This window comes from Natrix helvetica (genome assembly GCF_964273705.1).
Source record: "Natrix helvetica genome assembly, chromosome: 14".
Taxonomy (NCBI): Eukaryota; Metazoa; Chordata; class Lepidosauria; order Squamata; family Natricidae; genus Natrix; species Natrix helvetica.
Window position 1 is genome coordinate 13649925 of NC_138564.1, and position 21180 is coordinate 13671104.

At 48.5% G+C, this 21180-nt stretch overlaps 2 protein-coding genes across 4 annotated transcripts; both read right to left on the reverse strand.

Moving 5' to 3' along the window:
* Positions 1–110: 110 nt before the first annotated feature.
* TMEM116 (transmembrane protein 116) lies at positions 111–11616 on the reverse strand. 3 transcript variants are annotated; one of them, XM_081966690.1, is made up of 11 exons: positions 11572–11616; positions 10251–10297; positions 9820–9883; positions 8929–9069; positions 6299–6403; positions 4134–4183; positions 3865–3948; positions 3514–3643; positions 2574–2718; positions 1749–1822; positions 111–1563 (listed from the first exon to the last, which is right to left on the reverse strand). In XM_081966690.1, the coding sequence occupies exons 3-11, from the start codon at positions 9877–9879 to the stop codon at positions 1351–1353; spliced, it is 1002 nt and encodes a 333-aa protein (XP_081822816.1). In that variant the 5' UTR covers positions 9880–9883; positions 10251–10297; positions 11572–11616; the 3' UTR covers positions 111–1350. The 3 variants fall into 3 exon arrangements, with proteins under 3 accessions (XP_081822816.1, XP_081822814.1, XP_081822815.1); XM_081966688.1 differs by lacking the exon at positions 11572–11616 and adding an exon at positions 10834–11519; XM_081966689.1 differs by lacking the exons at positions 3865–3948; positions 4134–4183; positions 11572–11616 and adding an exon at positions 10834–11522.
* A 1776-nt stretch (positions 11617–13392) lies between these two features.
* ERP29 (endoplasmic reticulum protein 29) lies at positions 13393–18484 on the reverse strand. Its single transcript, XM_081966328.1, has 3 exons — positions 18305–18484; positions 15934–16072; positions 13393–14463 (listed from the first exon to the last, which is right to left on the reverse strand). Exons 1-3 carry the CDS (start codon positions 18440–18442, stop codon positions 13955–13957), a joined length of 786 nt encoding a protein of 261 aa, XP_081822454.1. The 5' UTR covers positions 18443–18484; the 3' UTR covers positions 13393–13954.
* Positions 18485–21180: the final 2696 nt, after the last annotated feature.

A 21180-nucleotide genomic window follows, 5' to 3' on the forward strand; every position in this document is an offset into this window, starting at 1 on the left:
AGAACGCTACAAGATCTTGAACCAGCCTCTCCTGGGGGCTGAGATAACTTTAGGAGCAAGCCCACATAGGGCCCCGTAGAGTACTAAGACAAATTAACAATCAGACAGTATCTGTTCAGCAGCACTCAGATTTATCTTTAAGTACCCCCACGACCCTTAAGTCAATACACATTGGTTGCCACACAATGACACTTATGTAAATGAAATTAGAAGGAACTTTAAAATGTTAGGTGGAAAAGAGGACAGGAGGAACCGAAGGGTCAGAGAAAGTATAAACCCACTTCCTTTCCCCTCTTGTACCTTGCCAGTGTCCACAGCCAGTGACCTCAAAACCCCAACTTTAGGAAAACCAACTCCAAAGGCCTGGAATGAAGAGGAGCTTCATTAGAGCAGCTTTAGATCCAGAAGGAAAGAGCGATCGATCCCCCTTCCCCTGGCATCTCATGTCTGGCTTCAATCTTAACGCCCTACATCTTCATCCTCATTTTTAGACCACTGAAAACTCTGCCCTGACTTTTACAGAGCAGGCCTGGTTGAGAGAGGCCAGTCACGAGAAAGACTTGGAAAAAACAGGAAAACAACTGATTTGTAAACAACAACAGAAAAAGGAACGAGACGGCCTCTGGCAAGGTGTTGGGACTCCCAAGATTCCCAGGGGCCGCTGAAATAAGATCCAATCTAAGACTGCTGGTTAAGATCATCTGCTCAGCGTAGCCACCTCTGCAAGGAGGGCGAAGGGATCTTAGGGCGGATTGAAAAGGATTCCTGGAAGACCTTGAAAAAGGAGATAAAACTGTTTTTCAGTTTTGACAGGAGTTTTGGAGGGTGGGGGAGCCATGACGTTGGGATCCGCTGGGACCACATTAGAATTTTTTGGAGGTGTTAAAACAGTAGTAAGATAAGGAAGGTGTGCTTTCTGGCAATCCTGGAATCAAAAGGAACAGAAATGCTTTTACGTTTTACTGTTTGGCAGGAAGTTGTAAAATATTCCACCAGCAGGACTGAAATAAAAGGGTATTTCCCGAGGTGGTGACACCCGCACATTCCAAGTTCTCAGTGATACTCTGGAAAATCCTGGGGAAACTGTCTCATGGAGGGGAAATGTGATGCAGCCTAAAAAGGCAGTCCTCTCCCACCCTCCCCAATGTTTGATTTCCCTCAAATAAATAGAGGCTATTTAAATCTAAGGAGTCTCTTGGTTTCTTCTCGTCCAATTGCACTTGAATTCTCTTGCAGGCCTTCCAAGGTAGCTCTTTAATGTCACGCACCTGCCTTTGATCTGTTTTGACGGCCACATTTGTCACCAAGGAAGTGTGAGCAAGAAGAGAGTCCACCCGCTCCATCTCCCATTCATAACACGGTGGTTGTGGCAGGAGGGGAGGGCGTAGCCACCGCCTGGGAATGGGCCGGGAGGATGCTGGCGTAGAACCTCTTCTGGGAACGCAGGAGGGGCGTCTGGGTGTCGACATCGCGGCAAGCCTTGCGTTTCACACAGTGGAACATGTGCTGGGTCCAGCCGTAAACCACACAGTTCAGGAACCCCTGGGAAGACGCGGTCAGGGCCTGGGTGGAGAAGGGGAGTTGCCCACAGTGAGGGGGCTGGAATCAGGAGTTGTCTGGGGCAGTCAGGAAGAAGCAGCAGCAAAGAAGCCAACGTTCCCAGCCCCCTAACCAGCACTGAGTTCTGCGCATCGAGAGAAGGTGCCCCGTGGGCTCTTCTGGGTGTGCATGGTTAAAGAGATGCTTACCTCTAGAACATAAAGGGCCATGTAAACACTGGCATTGTCCATACGTGCCAGCTTGACGATGCCGAGGATAAAGGCTGCGGATGGAAGAAACGGGAGGAGATCAAATATAATAAGGACGGTAGGACTAGCAGCTACATCTCTGCATATATTAATTTTTTAAGATTAACTTTTGATGGATGCTGCCCGATCTGGAAGGGCCCACTTCCAAACACAGGGGCAGAGGGCTGTCTCTGTTCTGGCCCAGGCTTCCCAAGAGCATGAAGCAAGCTCCTGGCCCCTTTTATTAATTTGCTGGGAATTCCACTCATTCACATCCAGCAAAGACTTTCAAGGGAGGATTACAGTCACAGACCTTATCTGGCTTGGAGAGCGGACAGGCTGATCTCTGCAGAACTTGACAAAGAGTCTCGGAGAGTCACAACCAATTAAGTGAACTCATTGTCTCTCCTGCAAACTCCACTCCCCTTTCGCTCCTTTTATTTCCTCTGGGAGGGGCCATTCATCATCCACCTGTGGCCTTACTCCCAAATCGACCCGTTCTTTAGCTCTTCCCTTCATCTGGCAACTCTGCACATGTGCACCCTGGGAACAGGCTCCAGCTGTTCTTCTGCCCCACCGATGACTTTGAAGGCAGCTGATAACTGGCATATGGATCTGGCCCCCTCTCTGCCTCCGACACAGAGCCCTCGTCAGAACCTTCCCCAGACTCCAGGATTGGCCCAGTTTCCTCCCCAACCTCCTCACTGCCCGAATCGGCTGCCAGCTCCACTGGCGGGACATAACAGTCTCTTTCACCGTCCACCACATCCCTGGGTCTTTCCATACCTGGCCCCCAGCAGCAGAAAAACACCACGGGGTACAGAACCACAGCTTGCTCGACCACCTTCAACATCTCCCACTGTTGATCGCCGACATAGCCCATAGAGTTCACAAAGCGCTTGTACAGCATCCTGGCTCGGATGAGCAGGGTCTAAAGAAGGAGCAAGATCTAACTAAGCAAGGTCTCAGCAACGTGTTGGTACTGGAAGGAAGAGAGGGTGGAAGGGAGGTGGCTGGACTCAGATTCCTGCTTCACTTTGAAGCCTTGGGAGGAATTGAATCTAGGCACATGCCTGGTCTGGGTTCACTCGTTCCTCCAGGCCATGGTTTACTTAACCATGGTTTGTTGGTTAAACGACACCTGACTGAGCCTGCGCCAGACAATAAGACCTAAACCATGGCTTCTAAGCCACAGGAGGTAGTTTCCACGTTGCTTTAAGCCAAAACGAAGTCACATGTTACAATGGCTTAAAGGGTTGTGGGAATCAGGCCACCGACAGCCTCTCTCGGTCTAATTTACCTCAGAGTCCTCGCGTAAATAAAATCGGCAGCCAGACCATCTAAGAGTTGCCCAGTCAGCAGTTCAAGGGTTCCTATTGTTTTGCCTTGCATTCCCCCCCACCCACCCAAAGAATCTCTGCTTATTCTGAAGTCCATCTGTTTACCATCAGGGAAACCAAAACAAGCTCAGATTTATTCAGGACGCTGGGCTCCGGGGTGGGGAAACTTAGTTCCACGTGTGATGCATTAAATCAGCGTTAGGAAACTGTTTGCTCTAACTGAGAAGGAATGCAGCAGCAGTTGGAAGGCATCAAAGGTTAAGCACCCGGGCAGGGAAAAGGAGCATGATTTGTTTGCTTCACAACGGAAAGCCCTGCACACCTCTCCTGAATCCCCCCTCCCATTAAGTGCCGAAGGGCTTTCAACCACAGAAGGAGCCTCTCACCAGAACTGCAAGGAAGCTGAGCATAAACGAGACCAGGAAAACTCCAGTGCTGTACAAACACAACACGGCGCAGGGGACATGCTGAGATGATCCGGTGCTGAGCATGTTTCCCATGTGCAACAAGAGGCACCTATGGACCAAAGAGAAGCAGAGGAGTGAGCCTGGGAGGCAGGGGGCGTTACGGGGGTGGTTGTGTCCAGACCTCCTCTGGGAAAGTCAGAAAAGTAAGGTGAGGACCCCTCAGGGACCTTTGGGGGTCGGGGGCCGTTGTAGGACAAAGTCTCAGTTCAGACGCATGCCACCCCTGACTCTCTGGGATGGGCAAAACGTGCTATGTTCAGGTTGTCGTACCCATGTTCTGCGGTGAAGTTCTGAGGACAGTGAAAGTGGTTGCCCAGCCCCAGAACAGGCGCCATCAGGAAGATGGGGATGAGGCTGGAAGAGAAAAGGCAGGTCAGACTCTTCTTCAAGACACACGAGAAAAGACCAGCTCGCCTTCCAGAGAGCTGCTTTTACTGGCCTAAATAGCCAGATCAAACTGGGCAGGGGTGGTTGGGGTGGAAAGCCCCACTGCCTCCCCATCCCTCTGAATCCAGTGGCATTTGGGAGATCCATCTTACCTAGAGAAGAGAATTGCTATTCGGCCAAGGTGATTTGAATAGCTCATCATCTACAAAAGGGGGAAAGAGGAGACACCAGCGATTTACCTCCAGAGGTTGAGAAAGTTTGTGGCAAAGATTCAGAAGTTGGAATGATTTTTTTTTTTAAAGTGGAGAAATAAACAGAAACCTCTTCCCTGAAATTGTTTTGGGGGAGGGAAACTCTTCAAAATTCAGCGTTTAAGGATGGGGTGGGGTGGGGGCTGTTGATGTGCTAGTTTCAGATGAGACTTTGCTCACAACAATGAAGCAATGATAAAGCCACTTTATCATCAAGAAGTTATTGTTTTAAAAACCTGAAGGTGAATCAAAGTTGGACCCATCAAGGTTTAGTTCTATATCTGGTATGTCCTGTACATTTCAATGTATGATTTATTTCACTGGCATGTACGGAGAGAAAGAGGAGACAGGGAGGGAGGGAGGGAGAGATCCTTTTCCCCTGCAAAATCATGCTCTTTATGTTTGGAGAGTGACCCAGCCATTGTCCTACTCCTATGACGCATTTCTTCCAGCCCTCAAAGCATGGAGTTTTCAAAGAATGCTGGAATTGACCAAATTGTTGAAGTGATCTCACAATGTTTGTCTGGGGACAGGATGTGCCCTTCTCAGGTCGAGTTCTGTCCTTCTGGTGAAGTGGATGCCCATAGAGGCTAGACTAACACAGCTACCATGCTTTCTCTTCAAAGTCATAAGGGCTTCCTGGAACACGCATGATTACAAGGAACGGTTAGCAATTAGCCAGGGATTTCAAAGGGCGTGGCCAGCTCTTCCTTTCAGTCTCTGCCTAGACCTAGAGGCTGGCCCTGAAAGGGAGTCCACGGAAGACCAGATTTGAAAATGTTCTTGAAAGAATAATAATATTTTGAAAAACCCAATGGAGAGTCCATCCTGTCTGGGACACCTGCGTTTTTCTCTGGTTCTGTTGTCCCCTTCATCAAGCAAGCATTGACAAAGGTCTCACTTAACACAGAGAACCTGTTCTTCCTGTTCAGATAGAAGCCAAAGTTGAAGCAGAAAGGGTGTGGCCTTCTCTGGAGGAAGTCCAAGGCCCTCCAAATCTCAGTGGCCTCCACACAGGAGTCATCATTGCAACTGGATTCAATTCCTTTGACTTCCATGCCGTTCAGTCAACTTGGCTTTGGTCCTGCCCTTGTTGGCTTCTGCCTGGTTCAGTCTCATTGGAGTCTGGCTTCCAGCAGCAAGGTGGGCAGATCTCGAGCACTTCCTTCCCACCATCTCAAACATGCTTTTGTGGTCCTCTTTGAACGATGGTGCTGGAGAAGAAGACTCCTGTGAGTCCCTTGGACTGCAAGATCATCCAACCGGTCAGTCCTAGAGGAGATCAACCCTGACTGCTCTTTAGAAGGCCAGATCCTGAAGAGGAAACTCAAATCCTTTGGCCACCTAAGGAGAAGGAAGAAGGACTCCCTGGAGAAGAGCCTCATGCTGGGAACAATGGAGGGCCAAAGAAGAAGGGAACGACAGAGAAGGAGGGGGCTGGATGGAGTCACTGAAGCAGCCGGCCTCAGCTTAAATGGATTCCAGAGGATGGTAGAGGACAGGAAGGTCTGGAGGAACATTGTCCATGGGGTCGCAATGGGTCGGACATGACTTCGCAACTAACAACAAGAAGAAGTTATTTTCTTAAGAGGCATTTTCCCTCCTGTGACCCATGGGATTTTAAGTGGTTATTGGGGAACAACAGAACTTGAACCAAGGGTGTTCAACTATGTCCCCCGGTCTTTATTTTCCAGATTCAACCACCAACATCTGGCCGTGATGCTCACAAGTGGAAAACCCCAAGTTCTACCCTGTTTGATGGTCCGTGGCCTTCAGATCTCACTCAGAGGCCAACACAATGTTTTTCTCGAGAGAGAATTATAGCATGGAGCTACCTGGTGTGGCTACCTGTCCCTGAATTATATTTCCAAGTACGCAAAAATGCAACCACAAGAACCAGGTTTTTAATTCAACCCATCTGGGAATCTTGCTGTTCTCTAGATAGCAAATAATAATTATTATTTTGCTTCATTTGTAATGCAACTGGGGTCCAAATCATGCCTGGATTTTTAAGCAGAGACAGGACTCAAAGATATTCAAGTCATCACCACGAAAGCACCGTTTACCTGTGGCATCTGGCTATGTAAGTGCTGGTTGAATTTCCCTCTCAAATCCGTGTAGAGCTGCCAGGTGTAATTAACTGTATACAGAAAAGAGGCGACAGAGAAGATCTGGAGAGGCAAAACAAACAAGGAAGAGCAAAGGCTATTAGTCCTCCGAATCTGCCTTTGGAAATCTGGAATAGTTTGAGACCTGAACAGGGCCGTGGGTTGAAGGGGAGGGGGGAGAGTAGTGGATGGCAAGGGGAAGCTCCCGTGTGCCTGTAACCCCCCCCCACCACCACCAATAACTTCCTTTCCAACCTCCTCTGTATTTCCACTGTTGAAAGTAACCTTTTGCAGCTTTGATTTTGTCACGGAGTTGAGAACCAGAAAGAAGAACAATCACTGCATGCAGAGAGCAGGGAATGTCCTGTGGGTGCCAGACTGTCCTTTTTATATAATTTGTATGTAGGGCTGCGATTTTCTGACTTTGTCACCAAGCATAAACAGCTCCAGAAGGAGCCGATTCCCCCCCCCCCCCGAAAGAGGTTTGGTTTTTCCATTTCACATGGGAAGACTCACAGAAACAGGAAGACGAAATTTCCTGGCATGGCGGATGACACATCGAAGTAGCGGTCCAAAATTAACAAAACAAAATCACAACTTTTGCACCTTCATTCTCCCACTGTAAAAATAGTTGCTGGATTGGTTTTGTTTCGTAAAGGACGCCTAATTCAGGAAAGCTATCCCAAGGCCTACAGTATGTGGTTTTTCTTCTTTTCTGAAAAGGACCCCGGAATGAACAAAGTCCGAAGATCTCATTGCAGTTTACCCTCCAGTTTCCACTCTGTTTCAGTGTGGAAAATGTTGGATTTGCTTGTCCAATCAAAGTCAGTTAGATAAATCATATTCTATAAGGTTGATGAAACAAAATCTAATCCAGGAAAGCAAACATCATTTGTTGGAATATCCTATCAATAAATATCCTTAAAAATACATCATAAGGTAAAGGTAAAGGTTCCCCTTGCACATACATGCTAGTCGTTCCCGACTCTAGGGGGCGCTGCTCATCTCCATTTCAAAGCCTAACAGCCAGTGCTGTCCGAAGACGTCTCCGTGGTCATGTGGCTGGCATGACTCAATGGCGAAGGTGCATTGAATGCTATTCCTTTCCCACCAAGGATGGTTCCTATTTTTCTACTTGCATTTTTTATGTGCTTTCGAACTGCTAGGTTGGCAGAAGCTGGGACAAGTCACGGGAGCTCACTCCATTACGCGGCGCTAGGGATTCGAACCGTTGAACTGCCGACCTTTCTGATCGACAAGCTCAGCATCTTAGCCACTGAGCCACCGCGTCCCTTTATCTTATAAATAAATATTCTTTAAAATACAGAATAAAAACATCATAATATTGTCCTTTATCTTCCCCGACCTTGTTTTGTGTTTTTGTGTCCCCAAATAGCTGGAAAAACATATTGGAAGAGAGTGAGGTGGATCAAACTGAATTAAGTCTTTTTGCTGATCTGCCCAGTAGGTTTAGGGGTTAAGCAGGTCTCTGCGAACTCAGGTGACAGCATCATTGCCTCATTGCCTGATGATTTATATTTGCAAACGGATTTTGTGCCTTGAGAGCCGGCTGGGCCTTTTCAAGTTCCCAGGTGCACCTGCCAAGCCACACACCTTGTGACACAGGCAAACAGCACCTTCTCTCAAGAGGGAGCGAAGGTAAATATTCAAAGGGATCAATAAGAGGATTTTTGCTGTTTATCACACTGCTGATTGTGGCAATAGCCAATATTCTAAGTAGATTATGGGGAAGATTATAAAGCCGTTTTAAAAACAGGATCGAAGAGGAAAAGGAACCAAGAAGCACTAAATAAAGAAGATTTGTGGTGGTTTGGAATGGAACAGGAACAAAAATGGCAGCCTGGCCTCAAGAGAACAATCCTGGACCCAAACCTGACCCCCCAAGCAAAGGAAAACGCACAAAAGCGAGGAGGGGGATGCAAAACTGAAGTCAGTCGCTCTGTAAGAAACATTCCAAGGCTGGCATTCTCACAAGAGAGCTAAGAAAAAAGCTTACTAACAATGCAGGGTTTTTATATATCCAGTAATCAAGTTAAAAGGGAAACACACACACACTCTTATCAAAACAACAGCTTTCTCTAACCGTCCCCAGTTGTGTTTAGACTGCAAATCCCAGAATTTCCCAGGACTTAGCTATATGTTGGCTGAGAATTCTGGAGTCTTAGTCCAACTGGGAAAAGTCATCTAGAATCTTCCAAAGAAATTTTGCCTCTCCACTCTGTATATACTTGATGCCTCTGATCCCGTGTACTTCTCTAAAGCTTTTACCCACCCAACACAAAACCCATCAATGAGTACCTTATGACTCTTGATGAATATATCTTGTCTTTTTATGTACACCGAGGGCATCTGCACTAAAGGCAAATTCCTTGTGTGTCCAATCACACTTGGCCAATAAGGAATTCTATTCTATTCAAGTGGCAGAAGATGGAAGCAGCTGGATTGCCTCTTCCATAGGCGGCTGTTCCGCCAGTCCACACTGTTGCACAGAGACTCTCTTTGAAGCCCACCTCAAAAATAACACCCTTTCCAGCCCACCAAGGAGCTGAGATCAACAGAGGTCTCACCTGTCCGGTGACTTGCAAGTTGTAGCAGATGTTGCCTTCTCCAGTTGGGCGGGATGCTTCTCTGCTATAAAGGAGGGCCCCCGTCAGCCAACACAACCCCAGGAAGAGATCGGAGAGGCTCAGGTAGACCAGAGGGCGCACCTGTGGAAAGATCAAAGCAGCCATCATCACTCTGGTGATCCCCAGCCTTGTGTTAGGACAAAAATTGCAGGCCTAAGGATGGGTGGAAACCATGATCTGACCATCTGAGTTTCTGTTTCACACTTCAGAGAGAATTGACCACACATTGTCCTATCTAGAATGGCAAAGCGATTTCTTCCTCAACTGTCTCAAATCCAGATATGCTGTCTCGGTGAAAAGTGTATATTAGTAAAAGAGAGTGACAGGGAATAAATAAAACCGCTACCCAGGTACCCTAAAGTTGTCAAGGTTCAAAAATATTATAAGAAAGAGAGAGAGAGAGAGAGAGATACAGGTGGATATAGATTAGATTGATAGAAGGTGGATATAGATTAGATAGATAGATAGATAGATAGATAGATAGATAGATAGATAAAGAAAGAAAGAAAAAGAAGGAAAGAAAGAAAGATGGATATAGATTAGATAGATAACATAGATGAGAGGGAAGGAGAGATTGATTTGGTTCTGCAAATGTGTTGTTACACCAATTGGGCTTCTGGGCAACCATAGATGTTTGGTGAAATAAAAGTAAATTATGGTTCAACCAGCAGTTCCTGAAATTAATATTTGTCTAGTAGCAAAGTGGAAAGGTACTTGAACATTGCAAACGTTCCTGCTGAAGATCCCTGCTCCTCCCCACTCACTTCAGAAGGCCCCCGTCTGGCTTATTGCCTTCCTCTTCTTTCCCATCAGCAAAGGAATTCCTCTTACCTCGGGGGATCTGGCGGTCTTCTGGAATATGGTGTAGCCGATAATTGAGCTCGACCCCATGATGCTGTGGAAACAAGGGGCGGATTGGTGGAGCTTGACGCTGCTAGCTTTCCTAGGTTTTGAGAACTTGAATGAATCTTCCCTTAGCCCAGCAAATTCCCGCTTAATCAACGCAACGCACACATTTTATTCTAACAAATGCAAAGTCAATTTAGTCCAAGAATGTCTGGAAATTAAAAACAAGCATGACCCAACAAAAGGAAATGCAAGATATACAGCCATGGCATTTAGGACCCCAGGAAAGGGAGATGTGCCTGGTAACTCTTCCTAAAAACCCCCAGCCAGGTTATTTCCCGGCTTGTCTGCTCCTGGGAGATGCTCTCTTAGTCTCAGGATGTCTTAGGAGAGAAGGCTAAGGCTGCATGAAATACCTCAAAGTAGCCGTGACAGCTTGGATCCAGTGGATGACAGTGAAAAGCTAGGTGGGGAAAAAGAGAGAGAGATTAGGGAAGGCAAATCCTTGCAAGGCAGGTAGTTTGCGCAGGTTGTTTACCTGAGACCCTCTGGATGCATGAGAAGGACAGCCCACCCTTGCAGTGAGATGGGGCAGGTCTCTCCGTCCCCTCTGTGCATCTTCCTCTCCCTCCGCTCATCTCTTTTTATTCATTTATTCAGCATATGCCTGTACCGCCCATCTTTCACCCAAGTGACTGTTTTAAACTGTGACCCTAGCGCTCTTCGCAGCCCCAGACCTACAACTGACCAGCTCTTCCCAGGAATGGCTGCAGCCAACCATGGGCAAGCTGGGATAGTGTGCAAAAGTCAGTTAATTAGCCTCAGGGTTGTGTGAAGTCTCCACTCCAGAGTTTCTCAAGCTCAGACGGTCTCTGATGTGTGCACTTCAACTCCCAGAAGGAAAGAAAATTGCCAGGGAAGGAAGAAAAGGAAGAAAAGGAAGAAAATAAGGAAGGAAGGAAAACCCAGAACATCTCTGCAGGTTCTTCCTTGGCTCACCTGAGCCCTCTCCAAATCCTGGGGCAGCAGAAGCTCCTGAGCGGCAGCCCCAAGGGCAGAGGAGCCCATGCTGGCAAGCCAAGCAAGGAGCTGCAAGCAGCAGCAACGGGACCAGCCGTGGACAGGCAGCTAGCCGACTGGCCAGCCGGCTGCCTGCCTGCCAACCTCCCTCTTCGCTCCACCTTGTTGGCCCCGCCCTGCTTGCCAGCAGTGGACGGGGTGGGGGCGGCACGGGAGGCAGGACCCTGTGGTCTAGCAGCCTTCCTGTTCCCAAGGGGGAAAGAGGAGAGGAAGGACAGAAAAAGATGAAAGTGGAGATGAGGGAGGGAGAGAAGAACCAAGACCAGGGCTGGGATGCCAAAGGAAATAAAACAGAAGACAGGGTCTCCGTAGCCCCAGGCTCTTTGCTCCAATTATTTGGACAGAATTAGTTGGAAATGCAGCCAGGGAAGAGGTTTCCCGACAAGTACGTCTCTTTCCTTTAGATTAAGATCCAAAGGAGTGTCCGGGGGGGGAGGGGGGCTTCCCCCCCCCAATTTTAATCGTAGTTTAGTTTAGCCCCTCCAGGGAAAGCAGCCCAGGGGACTGCAGCTCTCACAAAGCAGGCGCCTTTGAATAAAACCCGAGAGTCCGAAGAGCTGCTACCAAATTTTCGATTTGGGGCTACTCAGAGGCCCTGTGGTTTCCCCCGGAGAGCAAAACAGCAGCTCCATCTACTGATGGGCAGAGGAAGCTCACCACGTTTGAGTGCCCTACAAAGAAGTGTGTGTGTGTGTGTGTGTGTGTGTGTGTGTGTGTGTGTGTGTGTGTGAGAGAGAGAGAGAGAGAGAGAGAGAGAGAGAGAGAGAGAGAGAGAGAGAGAGAGAGAGAGAGAGAGAGAGAGAGAGAGAGAGAGAGAGAGAGAGAGAGAGAGAGAGAGAGAGAGAGAGAGAGAATGAATTGAAAAGCTGGGTCTCTTCTCCTCTACTGATCTGAATCCACTGAAACGCCTCCTCTGAAATGAACCGAGGCTCCCCTTGGGAGAAAAGCAAGCCCCTTAGGGTGGGTGGGTTCCTGCCTTTTGGGCTGCTCTGGGGGCCAGGGAGGAATCTAGGCTGTCAGTCCAGGAGGCGGCTGCTTTGAAGAGCGGCCTTTGGCTGCCACTCCATTGCTTTGAAGTGGGAGAGAGAGAGAGATGTGCACAGAAAGGGGCCTTTGTCCCATTCTAGAACAGCACACACCAGGGGTGTCATTATCCGAGATCTCTGCTGGTTGCGTCTTAACTGCGGGGTTCTCCTATTTCACGGGAGCATTTATTTGAAAACCTACAATAAAGGGTGCTATAGACCAGTTTCCCCTAACTCAGCATGCTTTGAATTCTAAAGGGGAGAGCAGAAAGGGGTGTTTTTTTAAAATTAATTTTAATTAAAAACGGGCCAAAATTGTTTGGTGGGTAAAATGTCTCTGACATTATTGGACAATAGAACAGCCATTTAAAAAAAAGAAAAACTGTAAGAGGGTTAACACAAAGCCAACATTCATCTAACCGATGTACAAGCAGGCTCACCTAATATCCCAGACCGATGCTGGAAAATGGCTTGCTCTTTGGAATGTCATCTTGGGCTATCTGAAACTGAGGGAGGAATGGTGCTTCCTAGACAGCTACTATATTATTTAATAATGCAGAAAAATGAAATAGTCGTGCATAAAACATTTCCCTGCTCCCAATTCCAACTGGCATTGACAATTCTTTCCTTCCAGTTTTAAGACCCCAAGAAGCTGAGTTGTAGATGGAAATGTCCCGGAAGACTTCAAGTCATTGGAGATAGCGAAGAATGGAACTGGGCACAGAAACAAGGTTTTTAAAGAACCTGGCCTGTGGTAGAAGTTCCTACATTTTGTGATGGTGAAGCAAGGACTGTAAGTGTTTGAGCAACGCTTGGTAGGACTAGGTGTCCTTGGAAGAATGAAGTCTTGGGAGTTTGATGTGCCCAGGTTTGGCTTAGCATGTCCTGTGAATTCAGGCAATTGCAAAGGATTCAATAAACCAAGGCAAGTTATATTATGATTTGTCTCGGCTGTCAGAAGGAGGGCAAGCTGGACCTTTACATCTTCCTGATCAAAAACACCTTGTGGTTTTCCTCATAGATGTTGTGTGTTTCCAAGTAAATGAGATGAAGAGTGCCAAGTAGAGGAGAGAGAGAAGGGAAAAAGAGGGGATAGGAGAGGGGGGGAAGAGGAGAGAAAGGAGGAGTGGAAAGGGAAGAGAGGAGGAGGAGAGAGGAAGGGGAAGTAGAGAAGAAAAGGATGACAGAGGGAAGAAAGAGGTAGGGAGGAGGAGGAGGAGGAGGAGAGGGAGAAGAAAGTGATGGATAAGGTACAAATATGGTGTATGGAGAGCAGAACAGCCAATAATTGTTTTGGGGAGTTGATGGTAAGGTGAATTGATGTAAACACTTAATAATACAATATGATGTTGGCTATGTAATATATACATGTGATTATATGTTACGAAAATGGAAAAATAAAAAAAAACTTTTAAGCAATCTCAAGTGCAACTTTTAAATGTCAAACACAATCTCAGTTCTTCGAAGCTCAACCAGGAGGATTCATTTTATTCAGGAAGTTGTGATAAAAGAGAAAAAATGCCTTTATGTGTTCGTTTCCCCAGTAACCTTTATTATCAAATTAAGTACCCTTCCCATAAAACTGATTTCGGTGAATACTGGTCAGTAAGAGACAGGTGTAGCTTGGGCTTCACTTTCTCTAACACATTTCCCCTGGACCAAATGGTGCTCCATCACACACACACACCTAGAGGACTAGCCCCATTTCTAGGATGTTCAAATTCCACCCAACAAGGGGGGAGGGGTAGGGGATCCAACCCAGCTTGCTAAGGCTCCAAGTTAGGACAAGTTCTAAATGTCACTATCTTGAAAACGCCTTATTAGATTTTATGGTATAATGTCTGAATGTCCCCTTAGTGCGGCTGGGTGTTTTCTGCCCCCAGGACTGGGATGGGTAGGGGGCTATTAAAAGGGCTTTGCAACCTCTTTGAAACAGCAAGGGGAGGTTTTTGCCTGCTTCAAGGAGCACCAGTTGGGACCTCACCCCACGCCGTGTACCATCTTCACCTGCCCTGTTAAAGTTCTTCTTTCTCATTGCTTGACTTCTTTTGGAAGGAAGACAGGATGTTTAAGCGCTTGGAGAGCTCCTCTTTCTTCCCGTCGCTCATCTTGTTCTCCTCGATCATCTTGGTGATCCGGGAGATCTCGTTGGGGATGAACGGGTCCCCCTGGGCAAGGATTTTGCCCATGATTTTGATGTATTGCTCGGCGAATTTGCGCTCGCTCTCTTTGGCCTTGGACAAATGCTCTTGGCCCTTTTCCAAGAGGGCCTGGCGAAGGTCAGGTTCTTGGGCGGCACTTACAAATTGGCTGGCCAAGGCATCGAATATTTTCAGGCAACCTGGCATTCCCATGTAGATACCTCGGAGTTTCAGCCAGCGCTGGAGAGCACTGGCCTTCACCTGCCCGTTGTAAGGCAAAGGATTCTCCAGGTCGCCCTCTTGGAACAAGTAGAAAACTGGATAAGAGTCTTTATCCAGTTTATATTTTTCTCCCAACTCCATGTTCTGCTTGTCCCCATAATCTGTGAAGAAAAGCAATAGGAATTCAGGCGGGAGACTTGGATTGGGAGAATAACGAGTTAGTGGGTTTGCAGGTCACTGATCACCTAACATGGGATTAACCAAGACACGCTTTTCCAGAGAGAGATGGGCAGCGTATACATTTAATAAATCAATAAAAAATAAATAAATGTGTTTGTGGCTTTCACAAAGGTCAAAGTTTCTAAACAGAAATTTTAAGTTACATTTGAATGGCTGGATTAAACTATTACAATAACTCTCTCAAGGGACACACTGGCTCAGTGGCTAAGACGCTGAGCTTGTCAATCAGGTTGGCAGTTTGGTGGTTCGAATCCCTAGCACTGCATAACAGAATGAGTTCCTTTCCTGTTACTTATCCTAGCTTCTGCCCACCTAGCAGTTTGAAAGCCACGTAAAAAACCACAAGTAGAAAAATAGGGACCACATTTGGTGGGAAAGTAACAGCATTCTGTGCGCCTTTAGCATTGAGTCATGCCGGCCACATGACCATGGAGATGTCTTTGGACAGCGCTGGCTCTTCAGCTTTGAAATGGAGATGAGCACTGCCCCCTAGAGTCGGGAACGACTAGCACATATGTGCGAGGGGAACCTTTACCTTTACCTATAATTTTCTCAATACAAAGGAACAGTCAATTAATTTGAAGGACAAAAATAAGCAGCTGATAGAACCCCAACGTTTTGAAGCCTTGAGGTCTAGCAGCTTGCAAAGCTTATCCCAGCTGAAGCACAAGGCCAAAATGGTGCAACCCTTGGAGTGAATTCAAACCCTCTGCGCATTCAGCCTCTTGGTGCTATTTTTTTCATCCTCCCGGGGTGGAAAGAAAGAGCAGGTGCCATTTTAAAACTGGGACGGGAGGGGAATTTCCACTTCTAAAATGGTAGCAGAGAGAGGACTGTTTTAGAAATGAAGATCGAAAATTGAACATTCGGAAACTCTTGGGTTTCCACTGAGATGAGACCCAGGTCACAGATGGGCCAGGAGGAAATATGGCACTAGATCTGTGAGGGCATCTGCAACCCTGCACCCAAAACCTTATAACGCCTGAAAGCTCAGTGGTTAGAGCTGATACAGAGACTACATCTAGAAAGTACCAGACCAAGCACACGACAATTAAGTAAAACCAGGTAGTTTTGTTTACAGGAGAGCCAGTTTGGTCCAGTGGTTAAGGCACAAGGCTAAAATGTGGGAGGCTCTGAATTTTAGTGCTGCCTTAGCCATGAAAGACAGCTGGGTAACCCTTAGGCTTCACCACCTTTGCTGTTATGCGAACTATAGTAGGAAGGCTGCCTTTGATAAATAAGTCAAGGCAACTAACATACCCAATACGGCACCAAAATATAGCATGGATTTTATTTCTTAAAACTGCACAACAATTTTAAGAAATAAAGAGAACTTCATCTTCTTCATCATCCCAAATCCAACTTCTGGACCTCAGGTGTGCCCACCTCACCTGAGATGCCCACTTCGGCCACCAGCAAGTCACTGCTGGATTCTGAACTCTCGGCCACCTTTTTGAACTCATCCTGCTTCTCCCCGTAAGGGTACTGGGTGTCGAATTTCACCAGGACGTATTGGTGCTTTGGGATTACCTGTGGGAAGAGCAACACAAGCAAGGCTTTACCATAGAACAGCAGAATTGGAAGGGACCTTGGAGGTTGGAGTGTTGGGGCATTCACAACTTCTGGAGGCAAGTTGTTCCACTGATTGTTCTCACTGTCAGGAAATTTCTCCTCAGTTCTAAGTCGCTTCTCTCCTTGTTTAGTTTCCACCCATTGCTTGGAAAGGACTGTGAAAACCCACAAGGATTGTCCCATACCGTATTTTCTCCACTGCTTTTTCTAGCAATGTGTTGAAAACCTGCTATGTTCCCTAGTATTTCAAGCCATTTTTCTTGGGCCTTCCTGAACCACACATTGCAGCAAATTATGGAGTCCACCCACCCACACACACACACCAGGGTTCACTGAATAAAGCACACACAGTTGTGAGGGAACACACCACACATTAAGCCAGGGCATTTTGTCCCTTCAGAAAAATCCTTCAACCTGGCCAGTCAATGTGGCCCTTGTCGTATCACCTGGCAGCACCAGGGAGACGCCTGTGTCCTGCTCAAGGTTTCTGAATCCAGACATACCCAAACAATGGCTAATTTTAGGGTTTTTTGGTCCTCATGTTTGTGTCACAGTGGAGAATTTTTCCCTCAGATTTCAAGGGAGGAGAATATCTCCATTTCCAAATGCTGAGGTGTTGCATCTATTCCACCTCTACTGTTGCTGAGGTAAAAAACAGCCAATGGGAACCCAGGAAACTGAGGCCGTGTGGGCATTGGTCACTCATTGGCTTGGATGGGCGAAGGGCCAATGAAACAGCGGAGATCCAAAGCAGGGCTACCAATCAGATGCTTTGTTGGGGAAAAAACGGCTATAAAAGGAGCAGCACAAGGGCATCTGTCAGAGAGCTGAAGAGAAGAGGGTGGAAGAGGAAGAGCAGCCCTCAGGGGTGAAGGAGCTGGAGTCACTTGCTGCCTCAGAGTTGGCTGGTTTGGAGTCCTGGGAAAGCCAGAAGAGGCTAAAAGGGCAGCCTTGAAGCCACTCCCTGCTGAGCCTCTGGGGCAGCCAAGCCCCACTAGGCTGAAGTCCTGGAAGGGCCCTGAGGAGCCAAAGAGGCCAGAGCGGCAGTCTGATGGGCCATAGAGCTGAAGCCTCTCCAGAGAAGCTGGAGGCTGAAGAGCCAGAGCAGCAGCCTAAAGGGGTGGAAGTCACTCCCCACTAAGCTGACTGACATCATCCAGAAGGGCAGGGGGGGGGGTGACTTTTCTGAATGGCCAGAGAGCTGGAAGGCCAGAAGGGCCAAACAAGCAGCCCTCTGCCTTAAGGAGGCGCCTCCAGAGCCATCTGGGCTTGAGGAGGAGGAGGGTCTGAGGAGCAAAGGAGCTGGAGCCCCCTCTGCCAAAGGACCAGCTGGAAGTCTGCCACTACCCCATCATCCTTCCAAAGAGGGAGAACTGGTTCTTTGGGAGTGCCTCCCAGAAGGAGTTGCTTTGATGCTTCACTAGCTCACACCAGACTTGGGGAAACGGAGGCCAAGCAGCGTCCAGGTGGGGCTGCCTGGGGCCCTCCTGGCGTTCCCACTGTGGCCCCAGATCCAGAGCTGAGATGGGCAGCGTCCACTTGCTAAAGAAAGGCAAAGGCACTTTACAATACAATACAATACAATACTTTGCAGCCTTCAGGTTGTCTGAGTGATTCTTGGGTATCCCAGGTTATTTCTCACACCCTCCTCCCAAAGGCCTCGCTGGGCTTCCCCCGCACCTCCTTAGAAGGGGGGGGGGGGAATACACTCTGCGCCTGATCAGAGGCACCGCTGCCCCGTTTCCAAAGCACGGCGGTTCCCAGGGAAGGGGAGGTCCGAATAGCCCCCGCTGTCCACTTGGACTCCCTGGATTGGCGAGTGGTGGGAAGGGGAGGAGCGCTGGGGAAGGAAAGGGGCGAGCCGGGCGCCCTCCGCGGGGTCGCCCATGCCTTGGAAGCCGCCCTGCAGCGAGGGAAGGCGGCAGCCCTAGATGGGCGGGTGGGCTGAGCTCCGTCCCGTCCGAAGCCGGGCCCAAGCGAGCCCCCTGCAGCGTCTCAGCGATCCCGCTTGACGTCCCCTCCCCGCTTAGTCCCCGAGATGCCTCCCCCTCCGGAGGGTCCCTTGCCAGGCGAGCCCCGCGCGGGCAAGGCAGGAGGCTGCCAGGCCCGGGTTGCGCCCCGCCAGCTGCTTCGCTGGGCAGCAGCAGCGCCGGGACGGCTTGGGCACCGGGACGGGGGGCGCGGGCTTACCTTGTAGAAGGTGATGGTGTCCAGCGGGAGCGCGCCCTTGGTGTGCAGCGCGCCGCTCCGCTCCGGGGTCGCGCAAAGCAGCAGCAGCAGCGCCGGCAGGAGCAGCAGGCGGCAGGCGCGGCGCCCGGGACTCGCCATGGCGACCAGGCGGCTGCTGGGCGAGCGGGCGGAAGCGTCCTCGGCGAGGGAGGGGCTTGCGGGGGCGGTCCCGCCGCCTCGCTCGCGCCCCCCGCAGGCCAAGCCGAGCAGAGGCTGCCGGGCTCCTTCCCAGCCTTTTCCCTTCTGCAGCGGAGACCCCGACCACGCGGGGAAGCCCCCCCCCAATCTCTGGGCTCCCGGCAGGCCAAGGAGAGGATGCTTCGGGATGGGGGGGGGGGGGTGGAGAGGCCGAGCCCTCTGCTGCGGAGATGCGACACTCCAGCCCTGCTAGATGAGGAAGGGGGGGGGGGGAACTGGGGTGTCTTGAGCGCCCCAGCAGAACCTCCACCTGCTCTCTCGACCGCGCCGCCTCATTAAATTCCCCCCCCCCCAAGGCCAAATACCTGGAAGAAGCCGAGCCGGGCGCATCCCTTGTAGGGGTCCCAGCGAAGCCGCCTTGGCGGGTCAGCAAGGAGCCCCGGCGCTCCCCGGACCGTCTGCACCCAGTGGGCGCCCCAGGGGACTCTTTGCGGGATTTCAGGGCTCCAGGAATAGCCAATCTCCCCAAAGCCCCATTTCCCCCCTTTAAATCAGGGCTATCGAACCACGGCTGCTTTAAGACCCCAGATATACTGGCTGGGGAATTCTGGGAGTGGAAGTCCAGCGGTCTTAAAGCAGCACAACTGGGACACCCCTGCTCTAACCTCTGGCTGCATTTTGGAAACGTGGCCTGGCCTACCAGCATCTCCATATGGTGCTTCTTTCTCCTCTCCCCCGTTCTGCTCTTGAGATTTCAGGGGCCACCAAACGTTTGGGCCTCAGGGACCACTGAGTCCATAATTTCAAATCCCACAGATCACCAATATTTACTTTTTAGCCAGCATGCCAAGTTTGGGTACCCCTGCTTTAAAGTGTGCAAGCGCCGAACCCCACAACCTTTCTAATACTGCATTTAGGCTGCAGAGAACAGGACTTAAATTGCTCCAAGCCAGCCTGACTTCAGCCAGTTGTCCCAGATTGAGACCTCCAACACCTCTCCGTTCCCCCCCCCCCCCACATCCCCAAGACCCGTTAAATGTTGCGTTTTGGATCACGGCTAACTTCTTAGCATTAAAAGCAAAACCCCTGAAGATAATGAAACCTTCAGAGAGAGGCTAACGCTTCCCAGTCTGAAAGAAACAAAAAGGCACAGAAAAAGTTGGTTATAAAGAAACAGTTTTTTTTTATAAATTATAAACCCATTCAGTTTATACAGCAGGTTGTTAAGCAGTTTTATCCTTTTAGATTTCTGTTGGTGGTTGAGGTGTTTTACATAAGTCACAAATTAAAAAAACAGCAAATCAAAGAAAAGCCCCAGCGATCAGAATCGGCAGCTAAATACCTCTCCCCTTTTATAGCTCAAAAAGAGGCGAAACAAACCTCCGTGATTCAATTATCAGAATTTCAAACATACATTCAATTTCTAAATAGTAAGAAAATGATATTTTTTTAAAAAAATGATAAACCCTAAACTTCCAAAGCTGGAAGGGTGAACACAGTTGCACGGATGTTCTTCTCCCTCGAAAGGAAACGCCAGTTTACAGAAAATACAACCCAAAGGTTTTCATTCCTAGAAGTTGCCACAGAAGGACCCTGAGTCAAGCATTATTCTCAAGCTTTTAGCTCTTTTTAAATATCTCTTCCCCCACCCCCCCCAAGTACGTTGACCCACTTCCACAAGCCTTGGACAAAATAATTATGTCACAAATTCAGAATTCCACACGTTTGTGCAAAAGGGAAAACATCAGCACTTGTTTCTCTGTAACAAAAGGAAATCCTAAGAAAACAAAGCTCTGGAAAAGGTTTAACAATTGAAACACACAGAACTAATTTGTGTAACAGGTGGCCTGTAATCTTTTGAGATTATGGCGTCCCCTACTACTTGATCAAATGAGGAAAGCTTGAGAAACGTCGTTTAAAAAGGCGCTCTCAACAGTGAAGGATTTCGTAGAGGATGGCATGGTCAATATTCTTTGGAATACTTTTCGGGTGAAAAAAATGGTTTGGGGAGGGAGCCGGTTGCTGAAAAAACCTTAAAAACCCAAGAATCATGAGGTGCTCTGAAGGCAGGGGTTTCACAAGGCTATTAGCCACCATTACATTTTCAAAACAGGCATTTTGAACCAAGCTGCCTACCAGAAAAACAATATATGCAGAACTGACGGTGGAGATTCCATCCTTCCTTAAACCATCCTTTAAAAATCTTTTAAGTTGCTTCTCAACAGAAAGCTCCAAAACATCTTTCTAGAAATTATTGTATTGGAAAAAATAATGCCTCTACATATTTCTTTTGCCCTTCTTTTCCTCAAGAAGATATAACAAACCTGCAGGAGTCACATTTTTGTACAAAAATCCCCTCTGCTGTGTGGTATCTCTTGGCAGGATACGCCCACAGCAGGTTCAGGTAAAGCTCCGTATTTCTCACAGGGCAGGTAGGGCTACCTCTTAGAACAGGTGAGAACCTCTCCAGGGGCAAGTGAGAGTGGGCACAGAGAAGACTGTGGGGAGGTCATCAACAAGCTGGATGTGCGGGCAGACAGCGATAAACCAGGCTGAACACCCACCAAAGCCACTCCTTCGAAATCTGGATCCTGGCTAATGAGAAAGTAATCCATACAGTTGGGTTACTTACTTCGCTTACCTGACTCTGATGCTACCTGCTTATCTTCCTGGGCATAAAGTCTACGTTCAAGAGGCTT

Excerpts from the sequence above, each read along its gene's own strand:
- TMEM116 (XM_081966688.1), bottom strand. The coding sequence starts at position 10,902 with ATGGGCTCCTCTGCCCTTGGGGCTGCCGCTCAGGAGCTTCTGCTGCCC. Across the intron at positions 9,070-9,819 it reads AGACCGCCAGATCCCCCGAG|GTGCGCCCTCTGGTCTACCT; the intron begins GTAAGAGGAATT and ends ATCTTTCCACAG. Across the intron at positions 2,719-3,513 it reads TCAGCTTCCTTGCAGTTCTG|ACCCTGCTCATCCGAGCCAG; the intron begins GTGAGAGGCTCC and ends CTCCTTCTTTAG.
- ERP29 (XM_081966328.1), bottom strand. The coding sequence starts at position 18,442 with ATGGCGAGTCCCGGGCGCCGCGCCTGCCGCCTGCTGCTCCTGCCGGCG. Across the intron at positions 16,073-18,304 it reads ACACCATCACCTTCTACAAG|GTAATCCCAAAGCACCAATA; the intron begins GTAAGCCCGCGC and ends CTCTTCCCACAG. Across the intron at positions 14,464-15,933 it reads GGCCGAAGTGGGCATCTCAG|ATTATGGGGACAAGCAGAAC; the intron begins GTGAGGTGGGCA and ends TTTTCTTCACAG.